At 47.0% G+C, this 15,082-nt stretch overlaps 1 protein-coding gene across 1 annotated transcript in view; it reads left to right on the top strand.

The window, feature by feature from the left end:
• Positions 1–4,905, top strand: part of LOC123428822 (ethylene-responsive transcription factor 3-like) — a 53,052-nt gene extending 48,147 nt beyond the window's left edge. The window contains exon 2 of the mRNA XM_045112954.1: positions 4,868–4,905. Coding sequence (XP_044968889.1) covers positions 4,868–4,905 — 38 coding nt within the window. The remainder of the gene's footprint in view (positions 1–4,867) is intronic.
• Positions 4,906–15,082: the final 10,177 nt, after the last annotated feature.

The raw sequence follows: 15,082 nt of genomic DNA, 5'->3' as shown, positions 1-15,082 counted from the left end.
GCATGTGTTAAATTGTTGAGAGCGCTACGACAAAAACTGGATGCACTTCGTGTACAAAACGGACAATCTCTCTCGAAGTATCAGGGTTTCGAACGAGAACTCATCTCTTACAAAGGGATTTCATTTTTTTGAACTTATTTGAACTCCATACTTTTTGTGTGTTCAAAATGCACCATTCAAAGGCACATCACAAAATTTCAACAATTTCTGACTTAATTTGGTATATTTCGTGCATTTACTTATTTTTTTGAGCTAGTTGACCCTGAAATCGAAAAGCACTACAAATGAACTCTGAAAATGTTGAAAGTTGGCATGCTATCATCATTTCACCCACATAGCATGTGTTAAAAAGTTGAGAGGGCTACGACAAAAATTGGATGCACTTCGTGTACAAAACGGACAATCTCTCTCGAAGTATCAGCGTTTCGAACGAGAACTCATCTCTTACAAAGGGCTTTCATTTTTTTGAACTTATTTGAACTCCATACTTTTTGTGTGTTCAAAATGCACCATTCAAAGGCACATCACAAAATTTCAACAATTTCTGACTTAATTTGGTATATTTCGTGCATTTACTTATTTTTTTTGAGCTAGTTGACCCAGAAATTGAAAAGCACTACAAATGAACTCTGAAAATGTTGAAATTGGCATGCTATCATCATTTCACCCACATAGCATGTGTTAAAAAGTTGAGAGGGCTACGACAAAAACTGGATGCACTTCGTGTACGAAACGGACAATCTCTCTCGAAGTATCAGCGTTTTGAACGAGAACTCATCTCTTACAAAGGTTTATTAAAATTCTTTTTGCATATTTGAGAATTTGACAAAACTATGAAAATGAAAAGTGTTTGAAATTTAGTACATTCCATACATGCATTACATAAAAGGTTTAATACATTATTACATTATTGCACCAATATTCCTATCTATTATTTCTGTTTTCTTCTCGGTCGTAGCCATGGAGAATCTTCATCATTCAGTAGGATGCTTGGGTCAGTTTTCACTTTGAAGGGCGGAATTTCATGAAACTTATTATAATCTTCTGACATGTCTGTCTTGTCATCTACTCCCACGATGTTTCTTTTCCCTGAAATAACTTTGTGGCGTTTTGGCTCATCGGACGATATCTTCTTTTGCTGATTTCTTTTTCTCGTTTTTGTAGACATGTCCTTCACATAGAAAACATGAGCGACATCATTGGCTAGGACAAATGGTTCGTCCATGTACGCAAGATTGTTGAGATCCACTGTTGTCATGACGTACTTTTGGTCTACAACTACCCCGCCTCCTGTCAGCCTCACCCATTTGCACCGAAACAAAGGGATCTTAAAAGTAGGTCCATAGTCAAGTTCCCATATCTCCTCTATGTACTCGTAATATGTTTCCAAACAGTGCCCATTCTCGTCTGTTGCATCAAAGTGGACACCACTATTTTGGTTGATGCTCTTTTTATCTTGGGCAACCGTGTAAAATGTATTCCCATTTATCTCATACCCTTGGAAAGTACATATAGTCGAAGATGGTGGCATGGACAAATAGTACAACTGATCTCCAACGGTGTCGTCATTCATGAGATGTGTCTGCAACCAACTGCCGAAAGTCTTCTCGTGTTCCCCTTTAATCCAAGAGTCAGCCTTCCCCGGGTTTTCGGAGCGTAGAATATTCTTGTGTCTCACGATATACGGAGCCACCACGGTGGAATTGTGTAGAACTGTGTAGTGTGCTTGAGAGAAAGAATGCCCGTCCATACATACTTTTGTTTTCCTTCCTAGTGTGCCTTTTCCTGTCAGCCTACCCTCATACCGAGATTCAGGAACACCAATCGGCTTAAGGTCAGGAAGAAAGTCCACACAAAACTCAATGACCTCCTCTGTTCCATAGCCCTTGGAGATGCTTCCTTCTGGCCTAGCACGGTTACGAACATATTTCTTTAAGAGTCCCATGAACCTCTCGAAGGGGAACATATTGTGTAGAAACACAGGACCGAGAATTCTAATCTCTTCGACTAGGTGAACTAGGAGGTGTGTCATTATATTGAAGAAGGATGGCGGGAACAACAACTCAAAGCTGACCAGACATTGGACCACATCAATCTGTAACCCTGATAGACTTTCTCGATCGATTACCTTCTGAGAAATTACATTGAGGAATGCACATACCTTCACAATTGCCAGGCAAACATTTTCCGGTAGAATTCCCCTCAATGCAACCGGAAGAAATTGCGTCATAAGCACGTGGCAGTCATGAGACTTTAGGTTTTGGAATTTTTTGTCTTTCATATTTACGATTCCCTTTATATTCGACGAGAAGCCAGTCGGGACCTTGATACTGAAAAGGACTTCAAAGAAGATTTCCTTCTCTTCCTTAGTAAGAGCGTAGCTGGCACGCCCTTGAAACTGCCCTGGATGCATGCCGTCTCTTCCTTTATGACGTTCCTGGTCCTCCCATGCTTCCGGTGTATATTTTGACTTCCCATACAAGCCCAGGAAGCCTAGAATATTCACGCAGAGATTCTTCGTCAGGTGCATCACGTCGATTGCCGAGCGGACCTCATGGACTTCCCAGTAGGGTAGCTCCCAAAATATAGATTTCTTCTTCCACATGGGTACGCGCTTATCAGTGCCGTTAGGAACAGGTTGGCTGCCAGGACCCTTTCCAAAGATTACTTTTAAATCTTTGACCATATCAAATACTTCAGCACCAGTACGTATGACAAGCTTCCCCCGGGGTTCTGCCTTGCCATTGAAATGCTTGCCTTTTTTCTTTAAGGGATGCTTGGGCGGAAGAAAATGACGATTGTATGGGTATACATTCTTCCTACATTTGTCCAGATATATACTTTCTGTCTGATCCAAACAGTGCGTGCATGCATTGTATCCCTTGTTTGACTGTCCTGAAATGTTACTAAGAGCAGGCCAATCATTGATGGTTACGAAAAGCAATGCTCGAAGGTCAAATTCCTCTTGTTTGTGCTCGTCCCACACACGTACACCTGGTTCGGCCCACAGCTTTAAAAGTTCATCAACTAATGGCCTTAGGTACACATCAATATCGTTGCCGGGTTGCTTTGGACCTTGGATAAGCACTGGCATCATAATGAACTTCCGCTTCATGCACAACCAAGGAGGAAGGTTGTAGATACATAGAGTAAAGGGCCAGGTGCTGTGACTGCAACTCTGCTCCCCAAAAGGATTCATGCCATCTGTACTCAGACCTAACCATAAGTTCCTTGCGTCAGCTGCAAATCTCGGGAACTCTCTCTCGATTTTTCTCCACTGCCGACCATCAGCGGTGTGCCTCAACTTATCGTCTTTTATACGATCTTCCATGTGCCATCGCAACAACTTCGCATGATCTTTATTTCTGAACAGACGTTTCAACCGTGGTATTATAGGAGCATACCACATCACCTTGGCAGGAACCCTCTTCCTGGGTGGCTCGCCCTCAATATCACCAGGGTCATCTTTTCTGATCTTATACCGCAATGCAGTGCATACCGGGCATTTATCCATATTCTCGTACTTCTCACCGCGGTAGAGGATGCAGTCATTAGGGCATGCATGTATCTTCTACACGTCTAATCCTAGAGGGCAGACAAGCTTCTTTGCTTCGTACGTGCTGGCGGGCAATTCGTTCTTTCTTGGAAGCATCTTCTTCATCAGTACCAGCAACTTTTCGAATGACGAGTCAGTCACACCGGTCTCTGCCTTCCACTTCAGCAATTCCAGTGTGCTACCCAGCTTCTTCCGGCCATCTTCACAAGTTGGGTACAACAATTTGTTGTGGTCCTGTAACATCTGCTCGAACTGCAACCTCTCCTTTTCTGTGTCGCAACCTCGCCGTGCATCAGAAATGACCCGATCAAGATCATTAGCGGGCTCATATGGTTCCCGTTCTTCATCCTGATCTTCTTCTTCATTGTCTTCCATTGCGGTATCAGCATACTCAGGGAACATAGATCGATAGTTGTCATCATCGTTCTCTTCTTCTTCATCGTCGTCTTCCATCATAACCCCTCTTTCTCCGTGCTTGGTCCAAACATTATAGCCCGACATAAAACCGGACCGAAGCAGGTGGCTCTGAATGACTCTTGAGGAAGTGTAATCCTTCTCATTCTGACATTCAACACATGGACAAAACATGAAGCCACCACCATGCTTGTTCGCATCGGCTGCATCTCGAAAAGAATGCACGCCTTCTCTGTAAGCGGCTGTGCATCGATCACCGTACATCCATGGATGGCTCATCTGCGTTATACAACAGTATATCAAATACAATCACGATCCAAAAAATTAGTACTGCACGGTCTAAACGAGGAAATATAGTTGCTAACCTTTTAGAATAAGTAGAAATAAAGAGGAATAGGTTTAAGCGTGGCTCAGGCATCTCATATCGTAGTTGTGTTCGGTGAACTGAAGCGGCATCGCTCTAACACACATTTCAACAAACACCTCTAGTGCATCAAAAAAAATGGAGAGCTAGCACACACCCACACTCTTCCATCCAAGAAAAATGCAAGGAAGAGGGGAGAGGGGGGCTGTGCTATATATAGGCAGAGGACTTTAGTCCCGGTTTGAGACACAAACTGGGACTAAAGGTGGCGCACATGCAGGCTGCACACCGCGTAGCCCTTTAGTCCCAGTTTGAGACACAAACCGGGACTAAAGGCTCCTTACGGGCCAGGACAAAAGCCTCGTGGGAGGCATTGCGATTTGGGGCGACGTGGCCGGGCCTTTAGTCCCAGCCCAGAGGCTGGCCGGGACTAAAGGGTCCAGGCCAAAGGCCCGTTTTCCACTAGTGAATGGTGCTCAATCAGATCCTTCTGAAGTTGACATTTGGTGTTTGCATTTTCAATCTCCGTGTAGGTCTGAAGAAAAGCTCTGATTCAGTTAGGGTGAGCTAGTTTGACACGGCTTCCCACATTGTCATTGAAGAACTCCAAGTTCATGCCTCTCTCATCTTCGAGAATCATATTGTAAAGAATAACACAACATGTCATGATGTTTCTTAAGGATCGCTTGTCCCAAAATGAAGCAGGAACACAAACAATGGTAAACCTAGATTGCAAAACCCCAAATTCTCTTTCAATGTCTTTTCGGGCTGCCTCTTGTGCCCTTGCAAATTCAGACTCTTTTCCACTTTGAGGGTCTTTGATGCTCTTCACAAATGTGTACCAAAAGGGTATATACCATTTGCAAGATAGTATCCTTTTGTATATTGATGCCCATTGATAGTATAGTTGCAAGCTGAAGCATCACCATTAGCAAGTCCAGCAAGTAAATGAAAGCGTTGCAACACATTGATATCATTTAGGGTACCCGACATACCAGAAAAGCAATGTCAAATCCATAAATCATGTGAAGCTACAACCTCTAGCACAATTGTTGCATCACGAGACTTGCCACAGTACATTCCCTGCCATGCTTTTGGGCAAATTTTCCAAGTTCAATGCATACAATCTATGCTTCCTAGCATGCCAGGCCAACCTCTTGTTTCGTTAAATGCCATCGATCTTTTTGTGTATTCCTCGTTCGGTGCCCGAAGATATGCAGGACCAAAGACACGGACAATCACTTTGGCAAACCTGCACACTGACTAAATTGTACTATCTTTCCCAATGCGAAGGTACTCATTGGTATAGTCAGCCGGAACGTCGACGCATGAAATTACCCGCATAGCTGCCAAGATTTTCTGATATGCACTAAATTCTTTCAAGCCTGCGGCATTCCTTCTTTGAGTAAAATATCGACAATTCACCTCGCAAGCTTCAACAATTTTAACAAAGAGGGATGTGCGCATACGGTACCTTCTCCGGAAGAGGTGCGTCGGGTATGTTCGATTGGAGGCGAAATAGTCTCGCATCAGCATCTCGTTTCCGAGATTGCGATTTCGAGGAATGCAAAGACGGCCGGTAGTTGATCCACGTCACCTCTTTCGATTCTCGTCTTCGTGCTCCTTCACAGCAAGGGCCATCATCAAGCTCTGCTGGCGAAATGTGAGAAGGATCCTCTCAACATCCGAGTCATCCGAAGAGGATGAATCCTCGAACAGAAACTTCTCGCACAGGCTCAAGTCCATCTCCGGCTGTGACTCTCCCGTCGCCATCGATTGGCGGATCCGGGGGAGCCGGTGCAGCAGCTCAGCGGAAGAGGGCAGCAGCACACCAGCGGCGTGATTCGCCCCGAAGATTCGACGGAAAGCGGCGCCCCAGAGCCGCCGACGGGCTGGGGGAACCAATGACGGCGCGGCGATGGAAGCGGGTGGGGAAAGGGCGCCGACTGAAATGTCCATCCCGCCAACCGCTTCCCTGCGATACATGGCACCGTATAGACGAGGCGAAAACCTGTGTTTTCGCGGGTCGGGAGGAAATTTTGCCGCGCCCCTCAAAAAAGTTTACGGGTCGAACGCTTTGCGGGGTTTGATCTAACAATATTTCCCGTCCCAATCTTTATTTTAACGGTTATTTTACGGACCGGGACATTATACGGGGTCTGCTAGAGATGCTCTAAGAGCGCGAGATCGCTCTCAGTAGAGCAAGACCAGGTAATTTCACGTGTCAAACAGAAATAGACCAAGTAATTAGGACCGCCCGCTATGTTTGGCCTTTTTTTTGGTTGAAGTCGTTTGGCTAAGTTTTGATCGCTACGTGTAACCGCCAAGCCAGTGTGAACAAACGATTATAACTATCTACCGGCAACTCGTATTCCTCGACGGGTGGATTTGCACAAGACACGCGGTTTAGTGTAGTGCCTTGATCGATCTCAAAAGTCTTGAGGTACGTCGTGATCTATACGGCCGGTAGTTTGGGATATACTGATGAACTTGGCCGCTTGGCCTCTCATTTTCTCGAAAATGAAAGTCTGAGGTCGTCCAGCGTAATGTTTGTCTCACCAGTCATCACTAGGTAAAGGTGCACTAGAGGGACGGGGCCTTTAGCCCCGGCCCGTAAGGGGCTTTAGTCCCGGTTCACCAACCGGGACTAAAGGACGGGACTAAAGGCGTGGTGAGCAATTTCATAGCAATGCCAATACCGCGTATGTTATGTTTTTCTACGGAGCAGTTCAATAGCTGTGGAAAGACTAGCTCGTATCATATATGATCAAAAAACCTTTATTATCTCGTTTTTTCTTCAAATACTACTTGCATTGCAGAAAATGACTATCAAAGACTTCAGGATCCATCGCAAAAAATAAATAAAGACAAGACTTACCGAGGAAGGTATGTCGTTTGAGAGTGTAGTATATATAAAATTACACGGATACTTGAAAACCAGGTTCCATTATCACACTCCTGGTGGATTGGTACGTTCACATATTTTCTTCCTCACCAAACTAATCTTTGTCTACGTACGAGAGGTTGATCCTCTCCAAGTTCGTCCATGAAGACAGATTTGACGCAGCTCTGGGATAGGTTCTTGCGAGCTCCTTGAGTCTGCGTGGTTAGGGTTTATCGTCAAGTATACGCGACAACCAGATCTGTATCGAGTTCTTCAGATCAATCATCGTTCAATGGTTCAACGACGATATGACAATGGTGCATTGATTCTTAAGGACATGTGCACGAAGATTTCATGGCTATCATCGACAAGATCATTCTAGCTCCGGTATGAGAGCCATGACAGTGGCGTGTCGACTGCACGTCCTGGCAGCCACAATGCTCGTTCAGTGGTCTAGGGACCTCGATGCAATTTTTTCTTTCTTAAACTTGACCTCATGTAGTTTTTTCTTAGGTGTGAGATGCTTTATACTTTTGGTGGACTTTTATAACAGATCCAAGTCCTATAAAAGAAACTGGTAAATGTGTACGTGCACTAGGGAAAATAATTTCTCATTTATGCTACGTAGGATATCAATTGCATATAGATAGGATATACGTTCACTACTAGGGAAAAACCTAGCAATAGCGCGGGTCTAAGGGCTATCAGTAGCGCGGGGCGCTACATCTAACATTTAGCAGTAGCATGCTTCGATCCGCGCTATTACTATAGCTACTTAGCAGTAGCGCTGTCCATACTTGCGCTGACTTAGCAGTAGCATTTTTCTATTCAGCGCTAAAGAACGCTACTACTATATTTTTACATATATTTTTTCTACGTATTTGCAATGTTTTTGTACAAATTTTATACAATATTCTAATCATATCATAAACTGGCAATATGCTCATCATATCGTACACATAATAGTCTCATCATATCATCCAACACAAACCATGTCGTCACGTCATAATCATGATATAGCTATACAAGTTACATGGCATGTCTCATCATACATAATGTAGTACTTCTTGAGGCGTCGGTTCGTATCCCTCTCTCGCACTAGCGTGAAGCTAAACTAACTACTGTCTGTTTCGGCTCTGCTATCTAACCCTTTCTGGCTGTCGCTCGAAAACCGGTACACCTGGGCCTGACACTCCGGCCACTCGTTGTATACTCCTGGCATAACATGTCTTCGCCATCGATGATCTATATACCTGCATCGTCACATGAGTCGATAATATGCAACATATAGTTGAGCAACAGAAAGAGACAGACTTGGCAAAAATAGAAGCAACATCTCATAAGCATAAATAACAAAGTTCATAGTACCCAAAATGCCCTAATTTGAGTGATCTTCGCTAGTTGAGGAGGACGGTTTAATTACATCACAAATAAAGTTTCGTCGTGCATAACTCAAAGTTCCATCATAGAGAAAGTATGAACTAAACGAACACTTTGTCTTATATCGTCAATCACTCCAACATGTCGTACCATCCATCCAAGTCAGGGAGATAGTCCTCCGAGCGCAGTGAAAGGCTTCAGGTCGACACGTTGAGCCGATACACGTGTTCGGACGTCTTTCCGCGACATTTGCCCTTCTTCGTAGAACATCCCTGTTTTTTCCACGACCTCCTTCATAATGATTTGGGAAAGTTCACGCTCGATATGATAGAACTCAGCTTGAAGTCGATGATCTGGGATATCTGCTAGCTTCTTTGCCCATTGTAGAATATGGGCATCGCCGGATCTAGGTGACATGCGAAGGTTCTGCTGATCCCGTCTATACTCCAACATGTGGTGGAGGACATAGAATCCATCACTAAGAGTACCACTCGGTTGCTGGATGCAGCAGAAGTCGGTCTTCAGAACCTAGTAGACTTGCAGCACTGACCGAAATTATATTTTTATATCAAAATTTTCCTCTAAACTAAACCCTACTGCCCTAATTAACATCTAGTTAAACCATACTGCCCTAACCCATACTGCCCTAGTACTTAAGCATCTACAAGTACTAACTAATTAGATGAACCCTAGCTAGGTACTTAAGCATCTACAACTACTTAAGCACTCATTGATGAATCCTAGGAATTATACAACTACTTAAGCATGCATTGGGTGCAGAACAACTATACAAGCACTTAAGCAACTATATATACAACCCTATAATATATTTAGTTAACTACTTAAGCATATACAAGTTTGTCCTAAAAATAATATTTAGTTAAGTACTTAAGCATATACAAATTTGTCCTAAATTTTTCAGTTAACTACTAATTTCATTCATTTAGGTCATTCATTTAACTTCACCTAATTAACCTAGTAAAACCCTACTTCCCTAACTAAAAACATCTAATTAACATCTACTATTACCACTACTTCCCTAACCCAACTAACATCTACTAGTACCACTATATATACTACTAGCAGCACCTAGCTAGTTAACCAAATTAACCTAGCTAGTTAACCTAGTTAGTTAACCAAATTAACCTAGCTAGTTAACCTAGTTACTTAACCTACCTAGTTAACCTACTTAACCTAGCTAATTCTTAGGGTTAATAACTAAATTCATCTAAGTTAATTGACCTAGAGAGGAGGGGTGGAGCTTACTGAGAGGAGGGCGTTGAGGGTGGCTCGGGGAATGGTTGCGGGGAGATGGTCAGGGGAGACGGTGGCGCGGTGGGTGTTGAGGTTGGCTCCGGTGGCGTCTACGACGGCTCCGGTGACAGCGAGGGAGGCAGGGGCATCGAGGGAGGTACATGCAGCGAGGAGCGGACGAGGGGTGCTCCGGGGGCATGCGGCTCAGGTGGCGGCGATGGCGCGCGGCTCCGGTGACGACAACAGAGGCAGGGCGGCGAGGGAGAGGTTGGGGAGACGCGAGAAGAATGGGGAATTAGGGGAAGGAGGGACGCCCACTTAGGTGCAAGTCAAACTTAGTAGTAGCGCTTTTACCCAATAAACTCTCTAGCTATTTAGCTATAGCGCTTTTTGTAAGAACGTGTTGCTGCTATAGATAAATTAGCTATAGTGCTTGTTAGTGAAAACGCGCTATAACGAAAGTAGCTATACGTCAAAACGCGCTGCTGCTATTGCTTTCATTTTTTTTTTCTTTAATTTTTCTTTTTTTCTTTCCTTTTTTTCTTTTCTTTTCCTTTTGTTAGTTGCAACATTGTCGCCTTAAAATGCGCTGATACTATTTTATTAGCAGTATCACGGTTTCTAAAAGGGTGCTACTACTATACCAAGCATGGCAGCAACGGTTAGAACAGTTATAGCAAGAACGCGTTTTATGAGGGACGCGCTACTGCTATTTGGGTAGCAGTAATGTGCTGCTTCGTCCGGCGCTACTATTACGTAGCAGTAGCGCTTTGTTTTAACAAGTGCTACTGATAAGCCTATAAGCCTCTGTGTATAAACTTTTTCCTAATAGTGGTTATTTATGTGATTAATACAAATATTGATACATACTCGGTATTATATTAATTGCAAAATAAACATGATGAGCCCTCGGCATTAAAGCAATCCAGGTTGTTGGATTGGCATGATTTGATGATCGAGATTAATTGAATCTGTTTTTTGAGAACCAAGAATAATTGAATTTATACCTTTGGTTCTTTCTATATAGATATAGATATAGATAATCATTTTTTTACACTACATGGTGGGGTTATAGTCCTAGGGTAGAGTCATAGGCCTGCCCTATGAGTCCTATCCAAGGACTACCCTTCATAAGAGATAAGGCCCTTAGTCAGTTCCGACTGAATTAAGGACTTCCCATCATCCAGTCGGTGACGATTCCTCCATCATCCAGTCGGAGATGAGCATTCGGAGTGTATCGAACTTACCGACTGGATTCCACTTTGTGCATTGTAACCCCCCTGGAGGGCAACGGTCATACGTTTCCATGTACCTTTATTAGCATTTAAGACATACGTTACCTGTAATGTAGGCATTTATTCGCCACTACTCCACCCCTGTGCACCGAACCGTTGTGAAGGACATCGCACTCTATATAAGCCGCCCTTCCCCACTGGTGCAGGGGTTAGCAATTCACTGTAATCCATATTCCACTCGACAACAAGCTCCCAAGAGCACTGAGACGTAGGGCTTTTACCTCCACCGTAGAGGGGCCTGAACTCATACAACCTCGCCGTAGCTAAGGCTCTGCCCATCCTTTCGTACCCTACACATCTACTGTCAGACTTATACCCATGACAGTTGGCGCCCACCGTGGGGCAGGCGTCTAAGCGACTTCCGGCGAGTTTGCGACTACATTTTTTCATCATGTCACCCGGTGGAGATTAGAGCATGGGTCACGAGATCCTCTTCGGCGCTCTCTCCTTCATCGTCGACGATTTAGCATGGCTTCGGGACACCCTCTCGACATCGAGGCGCTCCCCAGTCGCGAAGCTACGCACTTCCGTGCCGGCGCCCGCGGTATTCTTCTTCTCCAGCAGTCGGCTCCGGTGTCGACCTACGCCGCCGTCACGCGCCGCAACAAGCGGTCCCACCGTCCGCGGCTCCAGCGTTGGGTGCAACACGCCCAGGCGCGCCAGAATGCGTCCTCACAAGTGGCGGTTCTAGAGTCGGTTGTGGTTGCGCCGCCGTCCCAGCGCTCGGACTCAGTTCCGACTGAGTTTCCTTCCGAGTACTTGGGTCGCGGGCCTGCAGCTGAAGTGCACATGGCCAACTCCCATGAAAGTCCCCGCCAAACTGACCGGAACGAGCACGAGGTCGGCGAAACATCCGGCGCTCGCCGTCAGCCCCGCCGTTCTGCCAGTCGGCACACTCGGCGGAGCAACGTGGAGGTGTTCCGCACACCCATCCTCAACCTGGCTGCCGCCGCCAAGATAGCCGATTCCCTCCAGCCGACTGATTCAGAGGCTGGCAGAGGGATCGAGCAAATCCGTGCCCTGCTGCACACGGCGCAACAACAAAATTTGGCGGTCTCCCAATCGCACAACAGGATTTACAATAGTTCTGTTCACGCGAACACGCATCGGTCAGTTCACAGTCCCGGTTCTCATCAGCGACACACGGGAGGCAGCCGTTCCATGAATCCCGAAGATCGTCGCCGCTCACGCACCCCTCCGCGGGGTGTGCCCTACGGGCCCCGACATCATGATGATCGGCGTTCAGTCGGTGACACTTATGATCTGAGGCCCGACGCGAGAGGGCATATCGCCCAGAGGAGGGTCGACAGGGGCCGAGCCCACCGCGATGGTCACGATATGGACCGTGCGAGTGGAAGCAGGACCATCGTCTCTGGTCCCGAGTGTTTCAGTCAAGCCATCCGTTCGGCTGACATCCCTCCCAACTTCCGATTGGCGACGGGGATCAGCAAGTTTACAGGAGAATCTAAGCCAGAAACGTGGCTGGACGACTACCCAGTGGCAGTCCAGATTGGAGGAGGGGACGACCACGTCGCCATGAAACACCTCCCTCTGATGCTCGACGGCTCGGCACAAGCGTGGCTGAACCAGTTGGCTCCCTAAAGCATCTACAGCTGGGCAGATCTAGCCCGAGTCTTCATCAGGACCTTCGAAGGGACATGCAAACGCCCTGCTGGCCTCATGGAGCTCCAACACTGTGTCCAGAAGCAGAATGAGCCCCTGCGTGATTTCATTCAGCGTTGGACGACCCTCTACCACACGGAGGAGAACGTCACAGAGCACCAAGCAGTCTGCGCTTTCAAGGCAGGCGTGCGGTACAGAGATCTGTACCTGAAGTTCGGTCGAACAGGCGACATCTCCATGAGTAAGATGATGGAGATAGCGGCACGCTATGCAAATGACGAAGAAGAGGACCGCATTCGTAGCGGCAAGCACAAAGCAGTCGCCGATGGAGATGGGAACAACACTCGGAAGCAGAAGCAGAAAGCTTCGTCCACTCCGCAGGCTGCGGCTGCAGCTGTTACCAATGCCAAGTTCAAGGGCAAGGGGAGGGCTCAGTTCACCCCCAAGAAGAAGCAGTTCGGAAACCCCATCCTGGACCAGCCATGTCCGATTCACACGAAGATGGATGAAGAGGCCAACACCATATATTCGAAGCATACCACTCGGCAGTGTCGTCTCCTGATTCAGGGGTTCGGCGAAGGGCAACCGAGTGAAAAGGGCAATGAACAGGATGAGGAGGACAAGGAGGATCCGTTTCCCCAAGTCCATGCAACACTGATGATTTTTGCTGACGTTGAGAGCAAGAGTCGACTGAAGCTGGTGAACAGGGAGGTGAACATGGCCACGCCGACCAACCCCACATTCCTCAAATGGTCTCAGACTGCGATCACCTTTGACCAGTCGGATCATCCAGCACACGTACCCACCCCAGGGAGGCAGGCTCTGGTCGTCGACCCGGTGGTGGAAGGAGTCCGACTGCGCAAAGTCCTCATGGACGGCGGCAGTGGTTTGAACATCATGTACACTGACACTCTCAAGGGGATGGGCATTCCGATGTCCAAACTTAGCGAGAGCAGCATGAAGTTCCATGGAGTCGTCCCTGGACGAAAGGCCAAGTCACTCGGCCAGATCGCGTTGGACGTCGTCTTCGGCTCCGACAAGAACTTCCGCAGGGAAAAGTTGACGTTCGAGGTGGTGGACTTCCAGAGTGCGTACCACGCAATTCTGGGCCGCCCGGCGTATGCGCGTTTCATGGCCCGTCCATGTTACATGTACCTAAAGCTGAAGATGCCAGGCCCGAAAGGTGTGATCACTATCACGGGCAATCGGTAGCGGGCCGAGGAGTGTCTGCAGCAAGGCTCGAGGATCGCTGATCAGCAGATGGCTGTCCTCGAGCTTGACGAGTACAAGAAGACAGTCGACCCCGCTGACTTGATGCGTTCGAAGAAGCCAGCTTCGGAGTCCGCATTCCAGTCGGCGGGAGAGACGAAGAAGGTCAGCATCCACCCGACGGACGACACCGCTGCCCCGACGAACATCTCCACCACCCTCGATCCCAAATAGGAAGCGGAGCTCATCCAATTCCTCCGTGAGAACTGGGACATCTTCGCATGGAAGCCCTCTGACATGCCAGGTGTACCCAGGGAGTTGGCTGAGCACCGACTGCATGTGGATCCCGCCACTCGGCCTGTCCGAGAACGGCTGCGTCGGTCCGCCGCGCACAAGAGGAAGGCAATCGGAGAAGAGGTGGCCAAGCTTTTGGCAGCCAACTTCATTCGCGAGGTACACCACTCCGAGTGGCTCGCCAATGTTGTCATGGTGTCCAAGAAGGACAAGTCGCTCCGAATGTGCATCGACTTCAAGCATCTCAATAAGGTCTGCCCAAAAGACCATTTTCCACTCCCCCGCATCGATCAAATTGTTGATTCGACTGCGGGTTGCGAGCGTTTGTCATTTCTTGATGCCTACTCGGGCTATCATCAGATCCGTCTGTATGGCCCCGATGAATTAAAAACAACCTTCATCACCCCATTCGGGTGCTTCTGCTACATCACTATGCCATTTGGTTTGAAGAATGCAGGAGCAACCTTTATGCGCATGATCCAAAAATGCCTCCTCGATCAGATCGGTCGGAATGTGGAGGCGTATATGGATGATATCGTAGTCAAGTCACGCAAAGGTTCCGACCTGCTGACTGACTTGGCAGAAACATTCGCCAACCTTCGTAGGTACGATATCAAGCTCAACCCAGCCAAGTGTTCATTCGGCGTTCCGAGCGGAAAGTTACTCGGTTTCTTCGTTTCCGAACGAGGGATCGATGTCAACCCCGAAAAGATCGGGACCATCGTCCGAATGGAGCGGCCGGTCAGAATACACGATGTTCAAAGGCTCACAGGTTGCCTAGCGGCTTTGAGCAGGTTTATCAGTCGACT

The sequence above is a fragment of the Hordeum vulgare genome, chromosome 2H (genome assembly GCF_904849725.1).
Source record: "Hordeum vulgare subsp. vulgare chromosome 2H, MorexV3_pseudomolecules_assembly, whole genome shotgun sequence".
Taxonomy (NCBI): Eukaryota; Viridiplantae; Streptophyta; class Magnoliopsida; order Poales; family Poaceae; genus Hordeum; species Hordeum vulgare.
Note: the sequence above shows the minus strand (reverse complement) of the source record. Positions and strands in the feature narration are given on the sequence as shown.